The 17,514-nt window shown below is 37.7% G+C and overlaps 1 protein-coding gene across 5 annotated transcripts in view; it reads right to left on the bottom strand.

Moving 5' to 3' along the window:
• The window catches only part of KIF13B (kinesin family member 13B), a 129,763-nt gene that overhangs the window by 28,727 nt on the left and 83,522 nt on the right, over positions 1–17,514 (bottom strand). For all 5 annotated transcript variants that reach the window (XM_049819205.1, XM_049819207.1, XM_049819206.1 and 2 more), the window contains 13 exons: positions 16,894–17,051; positions 15,505–15,637; positions 14,277–14,423; positions 11,683–11,712; positions 9,693–9,792; positions 9,230–9,356; positions 7,638–7,693; positions 6,198–6,322; positions 4,900–5,076; positions 3,224–3,316; positions 2,129–2,281; positions 1,047–1,124; positions 341–394 (listed from right to left, as the gene is read on the bottom strand). In XM_049819205.1, the coding sequence (XP_049675162.1) occupies positions 341–394; positions 1,047–1,124; positions 2,129–2,281; positions 3,224–3,316; positions 4,900–5,076; positions 6,198–6,322; positions 7,638–7,693; positions 9,230–9,356; positions 9,693–9,792; positions 11,683–11,712; positions 14,277–14,423; positions 15,505–15,637; positions 16,894–17,051 (1,431 nt within the window). The remainder of the gene's footprint in view (positions 1–340; positions 395–1,046; positions 1,125–2,128; positions 2,282–3,223; positions 3,317–4,899; positions 5,077–6,197; positions 6,323–7,637; positions 7,694–9,229; positions 9,357–9,692; positions 9,793–11,682; positions 11,713–14,276; positions 14,424–15,504; positions 15,638–16,893; positions 17,052–17,514) is intronic.

Raw genomic sequence — 17,514 nt, 5'->3', positions numbered from 1 at the left:
CAATGAGAAAACTTCCCATGATGATAAATGCACTCCTGTGTGTTGGACAGCTATGTTTAATGTCATCTGCTCGACTCAGGTCTGCCATTGTACATCCCACAGCGGTTGGCAACAGTGCTGTATGACTGACAAAGGCCTGGGAACTTTCACAGAGAGGTCTAGTGTAGCACATCCAAAGCTAGTTATGGCCTAGGAACAGTCCCAAGGATACAAGAAGCACATAGGTGTGCCCCATCTTTTACAAGTGTTTCCCACTTCTGCTGCTGTAACTGGTATAGTGTAGCCTCTGTAGCTGCCTTTTTTCTACAGAAGATTTCCCAGGAGACCTTCAGATACTTACCCGGTTACTGCTTAGGTTATAAGGGGGTGCTAAATCTTGGCGGCTTCCAGAAAGCTGAAATAGTTAAGACAAGCAGAATTATTTCTTAACAAAAACTTAAACAACTGATAAATATGCCTCTTGACAAACACAAGGAAAGGTGAAAATAAATAGTTTTGCAGTTAAAGCAGAACTGAAATCCAAGAGATGAAAGGTAAAATCCCGATTATTGACCTGGAAAGAGCCAGAATTTGACAAGTTTGATTACCAGCTCTATCAAAGGATTTCTTTCCAAATTTTGGACAACAGAAGTCTCATCTTTCTTATGCACAACACTGTTAAAAAGTTTAAGTTCAGTAAATACTTGTAACTTGCTTTCAAATCTTCTAAAGAAAAAAGAATCTTCAACTTGATAGCTAAATGAAAAAACCTCCAGAGTTCAGAAAAAAAAAAAAGCATAAGTTCTTTTTATGTTGCTTTTTCAAATAGTCTGGATTTATGGGGGTGCTTTCAAGCATTCTAGCCTGTATGATGAAAGCATGGATATGTGCAGATTTTGTCTCCTCTTCGCAATTTACATGCTTACAAATAGCACAGACAAACAGAAGGGTCAAACTGAAGGAAATTTATTGCTATGCTCCATGACTCTGGCATCATAGGGATCTGTAGCTGAAAGACTGGACTTGCTGCCCTCAATATACTGCAGATGCCAGCATAGAATACTCACCCGGTTCACATTGGGAGAGCTCAGGCTCCTGCGGTAGAGTTTTCCTTTTCCCATTAGCTGCTCTTTTACAGCAACTTCCTGCCAATCATAGAGAAGCAAAACAAAGAAAATATACCTGTTTTGCAAGAATCCAAGCTCCAGTCATCCCAGGATAGTTTTGTCTGTACAAGAAAAATGTTTCTAAACAGCCTTACTGCACAGGCTCCTGTCTGTAAAGTCTACTGTAACCTAAAGCTTGCACATAACGTGGCTAGAAGCATTAAGAGTGGATAAACTTCAACATCTAGTATATTGCTGATTGGCACATGTAGGATTTTACAGCTAGTTCTGATTCTAGGAGATGACGGTTACAGAAGTGAAGACTAAGACTCCCTTTCCTAGCTGAGGTCCTATTTTAATCCTTTAAACTACTTATATATGACAGGGAAACTTGCTTTCAATACTTAGACTGCATCACACTTCACCATTAATTTATAGTGGACAGGCACATCCTCTAGCTTGTTTTGCATAAGTTTCTTTCGTGCTTGCATAATTTATATCCAGAAGAACAATTTTCAATAAATGTTTCTCTCTCCTATATTTTTCCTGGTAAACAGATCAAGTTACAGTACTTAAGATTAACCCAATCAATGTCTTATTTATTGACAGAACAGGTTTGGTTACTTCATCATAGAATATGGGAAAAATGACAAGAATTCTACTAGCAACTTCAGAACCCATTACTAAAGCCCAGGCTTCAGAGAGGAAAAAGCTAATGCCACACAACTACTTTTTCTGAACCATAATTAGCATTGCATCGTCTTAAAAACAAACAAAGGATCCCATAATAGTGCATTTAATATAAAGCTCCCAGTCCCGTCCATCCATATTGCAGGTAGTTGAGTGAGAACATCTCTGTGAAGAGAGCTACATTTGCTTCTTTGGATGTTTGCCACACACACACTTTGTAAGGCTGAGGTATGCACTGAAGTGGTGTTTTTGGTTTGTTAGCCGTTGTATGCACTTATGAGAATATTTGCATTGCCCTGCACTGTTCTCAGTAAGCATATTCTCTGCTGTCTGCTACCGCCTTAAAAACAGACCTGGCGCAGACGATCCAAGGTGAGAATGTTCTCCACAGCCAGCACACTCCGCAAGTACTTCTCAATATAGGCTTCAGAGTCAGCTGAAGCTGCATCTTCAACATTTGCTGCCATCCTCGCTAGTGCCTCCCGCTCTTCAGCTCCTTGAGCATCCTAGGAAGACAAAAAGAAATTACAACCTTTTAAAATAAAATAAAAATCTCCCACATCGGTCCTGAAAAAAATGCATTTTTAAAACACGCAGGACAGATTCAACATCGTTTTCCCCTAAGCTCAGGGCAGATTCAGATGTCTTGTTGGAGATTTCTAAATATAAGCCTCCTTACATTGAAAGAATTTGTGCCATGCCAACTGCATGGGTGCTCCTACCACTGTCACAGACATCTCAAGCTATACATGGTTATTGTTCTTTTGGTTTTTTTTGGTTTTGAGAGTCTACAGTGAGACACAGACATTGACTAGCAAAAGGGCTGCATTCAGATATTTTGTAATTGATAACACATTCAGGGCATTATCTATCCTGTGAGGAAAACAAAATTTCAAGTGACTTGCAAGGAAAAAATAGAACATTGCTTGAGAAACATTTCAACGCAGAGTGCTAAATACAGCAGAACATAAAAGACAGAATCAGGCAGCAATCAGACTTTTGGCTCTTCATGTGTTAATGTTTTTACAAGTGTTCTGATAGAGCATCTGTTTGGAAGGAAAGGATTATCATCTAACTAGGAATATGCTCAGGAATCAAGAATTGCATAAAGACATTACTTAAAAAATGCCAAGTTGTTATTTTTTACATATTCTCATGCTCCCTACATTAGGCACTTCACCTACCCATCTTTATTCTCCTTTTTCTCTCTCTTTAAAATGTTTCTTCAAGGACCCGAGCAAATAGATGTTCACTCAACAAAATATGTTGTGTCCCTGGTAAGACATAGGTTGCTGCTAAGTCACAGGATGTAAAGGAATATGCTTATTCTTTTATAAGAACCATAGTTTATGCTTGCAGCAGCAAGAGCTAACATGCTCAAAATAGGGGAAAAATCAAGAAAGTTAGAGACTCTTAGCCAATTTCAGATACTCTGATTTCTTATTCACCTCTGGAATATTTGAGACTATCTCAAAAGTGACACCACAGCCAGGAATGGAACTTCGATGAGACATTCTTCGGAGGAAACTCTGTGCAAAACCCTGTGGGGAGGCAAAAAAAAAAGGAAAATATTTCTTGCTTTAAGGAAAACATGGTTTAACATATTTCAACTGAAGTAAATACAGTTTACAAAGAAAGAAGTCTACGCCCAGGAGACTAGCCAATAAATATGTAAGAGTCAAAGATTTTAACTTGGGAGACAAATCATTTGCTTGTCTGTATTTCAGATACAGAGAAAGTATTAAACTTCCTTCATTGCAAGGTGACTGCTTAACCAGCACACAAATCATTTGCTAGGTCTAGAAGTAGGGTGGGTTTTTTTTGGTAGAGCCCTAGGTGACTTGTCTTGAATATTGACAAGTACAGGCATTACATTCTTGACCAAAGAGATCGTTATGAAGAATGATTTAAGGGGGCATGGTCATTGTTTATGCTGACTTGGCGCCTTGCAGGGTTAAGAACTGGACTGTTGAATTAATGCAGAGATGAGTCATTCAAAGATGCTGCTGAGACGAACACCAGGGAAAGGTTATTGACAAGGATTTTTAGAAACCTAGCAAGAAAGCCCAAAATTCTGTGTCAAATAAAAGTAAAAAACATCATTGACTAAATCTGTAGAAAACACAGTTGATGAAGACTTAACACAATTGTAACTACTGGCATGCTCAATTTATCTATTGAACACACTCTTCCATTCTATACAATGCGAAATTCACTGTTCTGTTTCTGAGAAAAAGCTTTTGCCTGATCAAAGCACCAAGAACTGTAGTTCTTCTATTTCTAGCACTAAAAGCAGTTTAGAGTTGCCTACAGGGTTTCTGGGTGTGACCACACCTCTTCTGCTCTTGCTTCAGATCTTAACTACAGATGTGCAAACAGAATAACAATTCAGGCTTTCTGCTTTGTCATTATCACTGCTAGGGGAAGCTGGATTCTGAGACAACGCTGAACAAACTCTTCCTCACCATCTTTCTCAAGAATTAAATATTTTTCAGGACATGATTCTGCAAATGGAATGACAACCTTCTGCTTTCCATTTATCAAACATCCTGCTTTCACCTACACATTATCTAAAAGCACAAGCCAATTGGAAAACATAAAAGACCAAGAGTGATTAATTTTGACAAATTACACAAGGAGACCTCTGCTTCAACTACTGCTTGTTTATCTCTACAGATCTGGATGCATAAATAGAAACGGTTAGCAGTAACTCATACTGTAGGAGTAGGGAAACACACAAGTTTCTTCTGATGCACAGTTTTTGCAAAACATGAACTCCAAGCTCATGAGAAGTTAACTCTTTCTACTTTCTCCAGTGATTGGGGATAAAACACTTAGTAGTTAATACAAGTAATACCAAATCTCTCGTACTTAGATGCCATTCAGCCTTTAAAAAAGGCTGCATTATCAACCACAATATACAAGATACTATGAAAATTACTTGGCAGCTTAAAGACTCAATGCATGCCATTGATATGGTGCTTCCATTCAGGCAAAGATGAAGGTAGATACAAGAAAATAAGAGTCATAGCAGCAGCACACTGCACAAATCACAGCCTTCCCCTCTTCAAGCCATAGTAAACATGGGGCAGAGTGAAAGTGTGGAGGATTATAAAAGGTATACCTGTCTGCCATACACATTAACACAAATGCGCTTGCGTAACACTAATTGCATTTCTGCAGGATGGCTGAGCTGGACAGTGGCTCTCACAATAAGGTAAACTCTTTCATCTGCTGCTGTTCCTTTACTGAGCTGGATACAGTCGTGGACTGTGGAATCCCATGAGGCTTCTGCTTTCACCTGCAAAGGAAAAAAATGTATCCTCTAATAAGCATAATTAGGTGTATAATTAACTGTAATTAATTAAGCATAATTAACAAAAATACATAATACATAAATTTTGAGAGTCAGCTTCTCCATTTCACTCCCTATGAAGAAAAATCCCTGTGCTTTAGAAGAGGCCATTTAAAAATCAAGATCAGTTTGCCAAATGAAGACGTTGGGATTAAAAATGCCAACTTGCTCAAACTCTGGAACATTTCCTCTTGAAAAAAAGATCTTTGAATACGCAGGATCATTGCAAATAAATTATAAAATATGCAGAACTACAGGACCATTTGGCCTAATTTATTGAGAGAAACCAGAGAGCAGCAGAGATTGCAGTGAAAATCTTCCATCACACCACATAAACTCTCCTGTCTGTATTTGAGAAATAACTTTGCTGAAATATTTCTAGCAATACAGCAAAAGCTGGAATTTCTCTTCCTGAATGTTAAAATATAAGTATTACTGAAGACTTCAATGGTTTATCTTCAAGCCATAAGAAAAACAGCCTGGTAGCCATCTTTCCAGGCTTTAAAAACAAAACAGAACAAAAAAAACTACCAAAACAATCACGAATAAAGCTCCTCTAAAAATACAAAAGGAAATAAGTTTCAGAGCAAGGAGCAAAATTTTAAGTTAAAAAAATAAATCAGAGATTCTAAACCTAATAGCAAAAATTATAAACCAACAACTGTAAAGTTGTAAAACTATGAGCTATGTGGCAAACTGCAGTATAATGAACGTAACAATGCAGAGGTAAATATGTTAATTGTAGCAACAGTTAGGATTGTTTGGTTTTTCAGCTGGGGGCTTTCATACTCTAATTTGCTCAGGGGTTTTCTTAAACGTGAACTTAGAACCTCATGCTTTTGTAATGCTTGGATTTAGATGAAGGAAGATCCTTGAGTTTTATTATTTTTCAAATCATGGTTATACTCCTAGCAAATATTCCTTGAAAACACAAAGTCAATCATATAAGAAACAAGTGTTGTATCCTTTGTATGCCATCTTTGATGCATTATTTTCACATCTGAATATATAAAAAGAACAATTAAAAGAATCCTAAACTAACTATACTGGTCTGCATCTCTGCTTACCTCACTATCATGATGCTTCACAATCTGCAGTTCAAAGAATTCCTCCTCCTCTTCTGCAACAAGAGTAGCATCCCACCCACCTGCTTCTGGGTCATCAAGGTTATCCTGGGAACTGAAGTCATCAGCTAGAAAGAAAAGTGAATGCAGAAGATGAGGAGACGCAAAGCAATTATCCTTTTTAAAAACATCCAGCAAGTCATGAATTCACATTTTCATCACTAGCTCCCCAGCTTGGCTACTTACATTCTACCTACAAAAGAAAAACTGCCTGCATTGTTCCACTTCAAAAAGAATCCCATTTCTATACAGAAAGCGTGCACAAAAATTTGGGTAACATAGACTCAAGCGTGCCTTATAAAGTCCTCTATTGTGTGGGAATCTCCCCCGGTTATAAACATCCCCTCCCTGCCCACAGGTGTATTTTCAGCACTAGTGCTCAATCACACTAAGTACATTGCTCATTCGGTATTAGGTAGGTAGTGTGGTGGTTTTTTTTTTAAATAAAGATAAGCTGCTGGTTGAACAAGTAAAAATACAGTACGTTCAGATCATGATTAAACAAACCCTTAATCTGGTTTTCGAGAAGAAGCTCAAACTGTTCTGGCTCGAGTCCCTCACCATGAATGAATTATTAACTAGCTCCTCTCTGAAGCCATTTGATATCAGTGTGCTTTTTGAGGTGAACAAACCATAAATTTCAACAGCATTGCAGCAAAGACCTCCTCACAACAGGCAGAATGCCACCTCCCCACTCTCACCTGATGCTTCTAATATAAGTGTTAACCCTCTTTTAAACATCTTAACAAGAATTTGTTCAACTGATTAGGAACTGTTGGCTCCCTGGACTACTCAGGGGTTGCCACTTTCTTGGCTACAATTTCCCATCTTTGGTAGAAGTATCTGACAAATACATTGTTCAAACTGGATCTTGTATTTGGATGTATTGAAACATACATTGTTTAAAGAAACACTCATGATCATACTCTGTAAAACTAACTTGAGCTTATCATGCCTTTTTTTTTTTTTGATATGCAGATGTTATTACCAGTGACCTCATGTTTTCTTCTAAGTCATCAGAAAAGAAATGATAGGATATAGCATCAATGCCATATCCTTGTGAGACCTCAGAAAGAACATTCCCCACGGTAATTTTTTCTTTACATTGGCTTTGCTGTTCACTCCCTTAGGTGTACTCATTTTACTCTTTTTTACTTATTATCTGCAAAATATTTGGATTATTAAAACTTATGGTTCCTTCCATATATAATGCTGTATATTTTGAAACATTAAAGAGTATGTTTCAGTGAAAAGTGTGCACTCTCAAATTAATCTACCTGCCATTCCAGGCCTTTCTTCATTTTATTAGCTTGCTTAAATTCTATAATGTCATTGGTTGTACAAAACTTGTTTCAAAGTACTGTCATTTTAAGAAACACTTACCATTCAAGTCAAGGAAAATAACAGGAATGTGAGTTTCCATACCAGGCACAGGAGTCCTACAATGTAAGACAGAGACAATAGCGGCATTTAAACTAACACAGGTTTACCTAGCACACGTACCTTATGATACAAGCCCATAGTACATTACATTCAGTACAACTGTAATTTTAAGCCAGACCATTGTCAAACAGCTTTATTTTAATTTACTGTTGCAGATTCTGAGACTCAACTAGATTGGTATTTCTTTTATACCAGCTCTCTTAGAAGTATTATATTCTTCAACCTCTGCTTTTAGAAATGTTTTCTCCCTCTCAAATGCTAATAGCAAAATTAAGTTTATTTACTCTGACACACACATTTATTAAATGCAAACCCCTCTGCATTAGTAATGGAAATGAAGACAGCAGAGGGAGAATCAGAAATCCAGTGTCAAAGTTTTTAAACTAACATCGATGCTGCCACACTACACAGTTATTACTCTTTCTTACAAAACACACATGCTTAAGAGTCAAAGCTGCCATTTAAGGCATCTTTCATATCATGGAAGAAAGGGTAACATAGGTGGTGTTTTATTTGTTTTTAAAATGAAATATTACATGGCCTACCACTTCTAAGCTACACAATATTAATAAGGAACTAAAAAGGTGACAGGAAGCACAAAAGACTTTAAGACTCCTTGTCGCAATCTTAGCTGCGAAAAGGGCTGTAGCCATCCCATGACAAACTTGATGAATTTTATGGTGAACAAGAACAAGCTGGAGTCTTAAGTAATATATAAGGTGCTTGAATCATACTGAACATTTCCTCTGGTGCAAACGTGTTCAAAACAGATTCTTCCTCAAGTAGGTTTCCTGCAGCTCTACTGTTTTCAAACCTAGTCAAACACTTTGATGTGAAAGTTGATGTGTTTCCAACAAGCATTTGCCATTTTTATGTTTCAGAAGTACTAGCTTTAACAAACTTCAGCTTAAAATCCATGACACTCAATTCCATCAATAAATACTGTTAAAGGTTTGCTCAGAAAAAAAATTCAGAAAGTTGAAAGCAACTGAAGACAAGAGGTTTGAAGTGAAACAACCTTGCTTCCTTATCTGCAGTTGTTACTCACAGCTGCTACAGTACGGCAATCTCTGTCTAGGGTAGTTTACTATTTTTAATGTTTAGAAAATTACATGGAACACTTGCTGGCTAAACAGACTTTGCGCTCCAACCAGAAGTGCAACAAAATGCTCCTGTAGATGCATTTTTATTATGATGGAGCAGCCTTTTAAGTGAATGAACTAGGTAATTAACATATTGGCTAATTTTTTTAAATGGTAAGTGCAGTGGTAATAAATATTGATTCTGTTTTTTCAGAAGGTCATAATTACACTCTGATCAATAATAGTATCGTTTACGAAATAGCATTTCTGGATTTCAGATATACAGCCTTATAAAATAATGTAAGCAAGGGGCCTAATTTTAACGACTTTGCTCATACAGTGTACAGAGGCCAGATTAAGGAAAGCAAAAAAATGGCAACAATCCAAGCCAGGAACAGACCATGCATCATTTTTACATTCGTTCTTGCGTATGGCAATGTATGTTCATACCATTCTGCTGGAGCTCCAGGGATCCCACTGCCAGCAGAAGGAACCATTACAGCATTCCTTTCTTCAGTGAGTGTTAGCCTCATCTCTAAAAGCTGTGCCTCCCGATCTGCATCATCTTCTGTTTTATCTGGAGAAGCAGCATGTCAGTCAGGACAACAGAGAGCATTTCTTACTCAGTGCCTTTATCATGGGTTGATGTTCTTATACCATCCATAATAGAATAAAGCCCACTCTGCTCAGAAATTCAGCACACGAAGAAGAAACGCACAGTGTACAAGAACAATGAACAACTTTATATAGGCTTCTCTAACTTTAGTGTCACTGAAAGCAAATTACTGGGGAGTTCAGAGATTCAACTCTCCATTAACTTCTTTTCTAAATTTTACCATATATTAAGATAAAAAGTGTGTGAACATGTCTCTCAACCTATCACTACCGTTACCTTTAATAGAATTTTGCTTACCAGGCTTCCCAACAAGTTTTTGCAATTGCTGATCAAGATACTCCTGACGCTTTGTTAAGGCACACAGCCATTTCCGACGCAGCCTCTCCAAATCCCTATCCTGTAAAGGGGAAATTAGTTGTGTTAAATATTGACCCAGGAAAGCCAAGGTTTCCTATTTGTGGCTTACACATTTCCTCAACCTTTCTGCTCATCCTGTACCCAAGAAGCAGATAAGAAAGACAGAGTAGACATCCAATGAATCACTTAGCTCTTCTCTTACTTTCTTTTGCATAGGACAACTTAAACAGAAACATAGAATAGTTGAGGCTGGAAGAGACCTCTGGAGATTGTCTAGTCCAACCCTGCTCTGTGCCTAAAGCAGGGTCAACCACAGCATCTTGCTCAGGCCTGTGTCCAGTTGGGATTTCAGTATCTCCAAGGATGGAAACTCCACAACCTCTCCAGGGAGCTGTTCCAGTGTTTGACCAACACCATACTTCTTTCTTTTTTTTTTTAAAAAAAGAAGTTTCTTTTGTGGACTGGAAACTCATTGCCTCTTGTCCATTCACTGCATACCACTGAAAAGAGCCTGGCTCTGCCTTCTTTACCCCTTCCCGTTCACATACCTTGAGAAGATCCCACCTGAGCCTTTTCCTCTCCTCAAGGCTAAACAACCCCAGTTCTCTTAGCCTTTCTTCACAGGTCCAAGCCCTTAACATTCCACATTTTATCTTAAGTATTTTTGCTTGCCAGCCTGAGGCACCTCTTTCCCTAGCTGTTATTCTGTACTACCCAGCTGAACAAACTTCAGTTTACACTTCTTCTTTGTCCCCAAACTAGCCTAGAACTCACTAGCCACTACTTTGTGGCAAAGCTGGAAACCCCAGTCCTTATCCATGACTTACCATTCACACTCAGTGTTTAGCAGCCTCATATTAGGAATCCAGCCCTGCCTCGCATCATGCCAGTGTCCCTAGTTATGGCATTTGCAACTGAGCCTTTTAAAATATTTTTTCGTAAGTGCTCATGTCCTTCAAAAAAACCACCTCAGTATCCTTAAGAACATTCAATTCATTTGTCTCTGGTGTAGAAATGCTCAGAAATGATGAATGATACTCTACATGCAGCATGTTGGGTGCCACAAAGATGAGCTATCAGCTCTGGGATGCCTTCAGGCAAGCCTCTTTTATGGCACCAGCAGTTCAGATTCATTCCACATCAAACTATAACAAATACTTTGTCAAGAAAAATGGGTAGATGCAAGACTATAAACTACAGTTGTATTACTCACCCACAGACCCCTACAAGCATGCTGGAATCTGTCAGAGAGCATTAAACCTAAATCTCTGGTTGCTCATGTTATACAAAGTTGAGATCTATAATGATGATGATGTCCTTCTGTTAAAGTTATTCACAGAAAGATGAAAAATATATCACAGATATTGTACCTCATCAGCTCCCCTTTAAGGTTCATGTTACCATGACATTATATACAAAAAAATAGTGTACTGATTTCAGTAGTTTTATCACTGCTGTCTTAGGGCTCCAGGAACAGAATCCCCATTGCTTGCCCAAAAGTTGATTACTGTGTGGTATATTCCAGCTCTCATACACATAGCACATTCATAACATGAAACAGCATGAAGTATTTTGACTGCATCTTTCAGCACTGCCATGCCTATTCTTGTTTTTAATGAGGACAATCAATCTAACCATAGTTTGTCAAGAAGGAAGACTCCTTCCCCCAAAACACCAAAAGGAAAAGCAACTGGATCTTGCTTTGGAAATAAACATTAAGGTACCTTGTTCTTTCCCCTTCACCTCTCTAATCCACCATATGGCTTTGCACCACAACAATCTATGCAATTCTTAAGCTTTTAGTCTCTTCAGAAGACAGGCTCTCTGCATATCCAACTGGTACAGCAAAGATAAAATGCTGATCCTCCTCTAACATGTTTTAATCTGAAAATGTGTGAGTTTGTAAAAAGAGAGAATTTTAAATTCTTACCTGATAACTGTCCATTTCATCCTCTTCTTCCTAGGCCAAAACATGCAAAACCATGACATTAAATTGTTTTGATAGCAGGAAACACACTGAATGCAAAACGTGTAACTATTTTAAGCAATATTAGCAGTCTTACATAAAAATCTGAGCTTAGCAATGGTATGATCATAGACTTAAAACACATTGACCTCCCAAAGATTTGCTGCTATCAGCTAATCTAAACTTAAACTAGAACAATCCAACAATTATAATGGAGAAATTTCACAGAAATACAGCTATTATAAATCTGCATAACTGGAAGCAAGTGGAATCCTTAAATTGCCCTAAGAAAGAAATAGGAGTTATACCGAAACAACTTGAAACCTGTTGATCCTAGACAGCAGAGAAAAATGTGCTGTTTTACCTGTAAGAGTTAAATATGAATGTTGCAGCAAGCACTAAAAAAAAAAAAAATAAAATAAAATAAAATAAAATAAAATAAAAATCTAAGTCCACATAAAGGATTCGAGGTAAGCTTGCTGTAGCATTTAGAGGAGAAAAATTGTAAATGTCTAAGCCAATTGTTAGGGAGTTAGAATAACTCTGTCTGCGACACCAGGAGTTGCAATGCAGACCTTTGACATTTTGATTTCCATTATTTTCTGATGGGAGACACCACCTTTCATTCTCGACATTCATCACAAGCAGAGCCACTTGCAATGAGTGTAAGCACAACTGCCACTACTGCACAGTGAATGGAAAAGCAATGAGGACTCCAATCCTCACTGAGTTACTACTTACCTGTTTAAGTAATAACAAGCCACTGGAGTCTACTTCTGTATCTTAATAACGAAAGCAAAAACTTAGCTAAGCTGAAATTAAAAAACCATACAGAAGAAGCGTTTTCTTAGTTCAGGGTCTTTAGGAAATCTTTCACATTCCAGAGATACTAATTTACTTGAGATAGAGAAATGCTAATAAGGGGACTAAAAATCCAGCTGCTCAAGTCAGAATGCTATTGTAAGCAACAGGACTAATACAACATGGTTTTCAATAGCCCTTTCCCATGTGGGTTATCAGTGTCAGACACAACTCACTAGTCTCTCTCTCAAGCAGAGCTTAAGTCTTTCTTCTTGAAAGAACGTACTATTTTGTTGATTGCCGGCTCTGTCAGATACAGTCAAAACTGGTCCATAGATCAGAAATTCACTGGAGAAGAAAAAGGGCGAGACAGACAGGATGCTCACCTGGGACTTGTCCCCTTAACGAAACAGGCTAAAAAGGGCATTTGTGTGTTGCAGGTGTGTAATAGCTTTAAAGTAAAATTTGCAAGAATCAATCATTCTGTCTCAGGAGAGAAGAGTCCCTTAAGAAACTTGCTCCATTAGAAGTAGGAGAGAAACAACAGTTTACTTGCTGTATAGGACATGGGTATCAGGGACTGCTGTGACGGAAGGGCAGCTAGGAAGCCTGCAAGCCGAGTCACTAGAAGAAGCATAATGGGGAATACAAGCAATAATGTGCCTAGGATGCTGATAAAAAGTGAGATCTCTGCAAAGGTGGAAAAAAAATCCCCCTTTTAGTACCCCTGACACACAAGGGGCAAGGGACTGCTAAGGTTAGGAGACAACAAAAAACCCAACTACTTCAGACCTCAAAGGAAAAACAATACTTATTAAGCAAAAAAGGGGAGCAGACATGAATTGAATCATACTCTGTCAAAAGGGTAAACATTATGGAAAGCTGGGAGATGTCCCAAAAACTACTTGACATTTAGTTGGCCTTGTCTCAAGCAGGGAAGCTAATCAAACAAGTCCAGAGACTTGCTTGTTCTGTTGCTCCAGATTTTGGCTTGCTAACTCAGAGAAGTGACTAAATTTTAATTTAGCTGTTGGGGGGAAAAGTCAAACTGCACTAGAAACTGATAGAAGTATCTCAGAAAGACAATCCTTAAAAACAGATTGATATACTTGCAGTTTAAGATGAGATGCAGTGCTTCTGATGTTGTCAAACAGTTGGCTAACATATATTATAGGCCAACAACTGGCTCATATAATTCTAACATTTGTAACTCAACACTATTTGAATCTATGTTCCATTGATTTATTTTCATTAGAATACTTATTTAAAATTGCTGCCATATCTAATATTTGAAGTAAAATCTACTGAAAAAAATCCTAAGAAATTTTAGAAACTTTGGCATTTTTTCTTTTCTTCTTTGAATGGTGTGTTAAGGCTGCGCTGCTTTTAAGAATAGGAAAAAAAACCCCAAACCCAGAAGAGACATGGAAGGTAGTCTTACAAATATTATTTTTACCATGGAAAATGATTTTTGATTAAGAGGAAGATCTTTCACAACACGTTTTGAAAGACAGAGGTTTTGATTCAAGCTGTCCTGAATAATCCCTAAAACCACCATCAAAGCAATTCTGACAATTCTTCTTGACATTGCTTTATATGTTTAAGAAGTAGGTTCAAAAAAACATTCCCCAAAACCAAACTAAAACTTCAAACAAATGGAGTTGCCGCCAACTGCAACAAACTTAGGACATCATTTTATGCTTTTACATGTCTTGGAAATTGCGATGATAGCTGACAGGAAATAGTCAGACTCTTACCTGATAATTTTCAGGCACTTTTTGTGACTTTACATGTTTTATTTGAACACACCCAACGCCAACAGATAATATTGATTCCTCCATCAGTGGCAAGGTTCCAGATTCCTGTACAGATCTCACTTCAACCTGAATTCGTCGGGATTGCCCCTGCCCAAAAGAACAATTTGAAATGCTTGGGGGGAAAAAAAAAAAAAAAGAAAAAGAAAAAAAAGAAAAAAAAAAAAAAAAAAAAAGAGTATAAAATGCTGAAAGTTTAATAATAGAGAGACCTCTACTGGCAGTTATTTGCAACCAACATATTTTTATTTTGTGAAGAACAAAGTGGTGAGTACTGCAATCACAATGACCCAGTGTTCAAGAGATACCCCTTCTGTTGCAAGGATTTATGTTTACAGGATTTATGTATTTACAGAAAAAAAAAGTTCAGCATTCAGCAACTCCGCAGTTGACTTTTCGGGAGGGTTTTCAAAACATACACTTATAGGATTTTATTTTTAATACTTCTGAAGGAGGGAAATAGGATCTCTTCCCTACCTACAGAAGAGGAGAGAAAACAGTCTAATTCGCTGAGCTTCCAGAATTTCAGCGAACTTTTCCTGACTCTGGTCTCCTTGACTGAAAATTCTTACCCACTTGTGTTATCAGTGCAGCAAAGTAACTGTTCTTTAGTAAAACCCAAAGGGGGAAAAAAAAAAATTAAAAAAAAAAATAAATAAAATCAAAGGAGTTGGAAAGTTCAGAGGTACAGCCTGTATCTAACTTTTACTAATTCCTAGTGTTCTCTAGGAAACAGCTTATCACTTAAAAACGTTAACTACTCAGTTAAGCATTAACAATTTAATGCGTGTAGAATTCAAAGAACAAAGGAGTGGTTGGCTGGAAGGATCAAATAAAGGAGAACTCTGGACCTCTTTAAAAAATAATTAAGTTCAGTCGAGACTGACGTCCTTTCTACCTGGTGCTATCACAGAACAGGGAACAGAACATAGCAAAAAGATTACAGGTAAGCCTTTGATCACCTTTACATCAGAGCTTATGCACACTGGCAGTTTCACAAAACACAGAGGGACTTCACTTTCTTCCACTTTATGTCTGTTTTACACAATAACATATTTTGTGTCTAAGCTTGACAGTTCCTTGGACACCATCCCTTTACCATACAAAATAGAAGCTTTTTAACTTTTCGCAGGCTCTTTTCACAGCCAAAATCCTGTACATGCCACCTTACCTGTCTGAGCTGGAAAATGCCTCCTGTGCACACATCCTTGGCAGGAGTCACCTCAACTGGGCAGTATTCCCCATTCTCATTCAGCTCTAGAATTTGAACCCAGAGTTCTACTTTTCGCGTTACTTCACTCCACCTGCAAAACATGTCAAATACTGTCTCTTTCCTTTTTTTCCCCCCAAAGAAAAAGAAAGAAAAACCCCAATGCATTAGCTCAGACTGCAGATTGAAGCAGCAAAGGAACACTTCAATATATACAACATTTGTGAGTATACAGAGTTACTAGTTGTGCAGTGCTTATAAATTTTACTGACAGCTACTTTAGTCAAACATCAAAACCAAGCCTTTTCTTGATTCCAACACAAAAACCAATTCCACTTTATTCTAACATTTAAGCTCTGGTCTCAACTACTGCCACAGAAGCCCGATGTTCTCAGTGCAATCAGATTCACACAGAAGACAGCAAAATGAAATATGACATTGTCTCACAAGCTTTCAAGACTCAGGGCACTTTCCTGAACTTCATCATACTATTACCTTCTCTCCAATTCTTCCAAGAGCTTAAATAAGAAACGGCCACTTTTGTAGTACTTCAAAATTAAAAAGGAAGGAGGTACTTACTACTCAGCTACCAAACATAACCCACTATTTTATAGCATCCTTTTTCCATCTCCTCTTTTGCCATATTTTCGTGACTTTTCTTTTAAACTTCCCTATATCTAGCTTAATACTCAATGTGCTCAACACAAACTTAGGCTGGAAGTAAAAAGAGAAATAACTGCCAATAAATTAAGGTGCAGAGCTGCCTTCTAATTGGAGAGGCAAAACAACTTACATTTAAGAAAATGCTACTACGCTTACATTGGAGACAGCAAACGGCTGCCAGCAAAGAAGCAACCCCCTTCAGTCTGAATTACCATACTGTTGCATATTTACTCCAATTGAAGTAATCAGCAATACAGCTTTTCCAATGGAAGCATTACAGTGATGACATTCCATGGCCAAGAATGAATTGGAGTCAGACCTTGAATAAATACATCAGCGTACAGTGAGAACATCATCTTGCTGTTTCAGACTTGATAGCTCTTTCTGACGCAAGCTAGCATAACAATATAAAGGAAAATAATCAGCTTGCTCTTTTGTAAAACACCACTTATGCACTTGAGCTTGCCTAAACAAAGGACTTCAAAATTTTTGAAGTTTTACCACTTTTAATTTGAAACAGAGATGGGCATTTCTCCTCTTTCACTTTTTAAAGCCTACTGACACATCACATGGTGTTATATAGTCTCAGAGATAGTCTCTCAAACACTTGTTCAGTTGTCTTCAGTTCAAAATTTCAGGCAGTGATTTTCCAAAATTCTAAACCAAGGATCTGTTTGCCATATTTACCTGTCACGAAGGCTGCGTGTTTTGGCTTGAATTATTCCCAAATCCCACAAGGCTGGATTTTTACGGTCACCACTCTGCTTGTGCCCATATACTTCAATTGCCAAAGCACCATCATAAAGATGTTCCATGAAGTCTTCAGAAATATTTACAGAAACTTCCTGTATGTAAGCAACAAGTTGGTTGATTACTGTGACTACATGATGACTTAGGCTTAGAGATTTACTGTCTTGAATTTCATATAAGCATGTAGTAAAGTCACCATGGTGTCCAAGACACAATATAGAGGAAAGGAAGAACTGTCACCTCAGTTTGTAAAATCAGGAGGCAAGGCAAAGATACATGATTTGCTGAAGATTAAAGTCTATAAAGATCTGAAAAATGACCGCACGCTGTTCCAAGTCCTGAGCCAATGGTTCAAAAAAAAAGAAAAAACAGTATCATATGTTCTCATGTTCAGAATCAGAAAATCAAAACTCAACAGAAGATATTATATGTATTTTACAAATGGTAAAGTTACAATGGTAAGTGGAATAAATTGTTCAGTGTAATGACAAATGATAGAAAGAACAAGATGAGAACTCAGGTGATTGGCTGGCATTCATCTAAGCTGATTTTAGATAT

The sequence above is a fragment of the Accipiter gentilis genome, chromosome 16, assembly GCF_929443795.1.
Source record: "Accipiter gentilis chromosome 16, bAccGen1.1, whole genome shotgun sequence".
In the NCBI taxonomy this organism is placed as follows: Eukaryota; Metazoa; Chordata; class Aves; order Accipitriformes; family Accipitridae; genus Astur; species Astur gentilis.
This window is presented reverse-complemented; position numbering and strand designations above follow the sequence as displayed.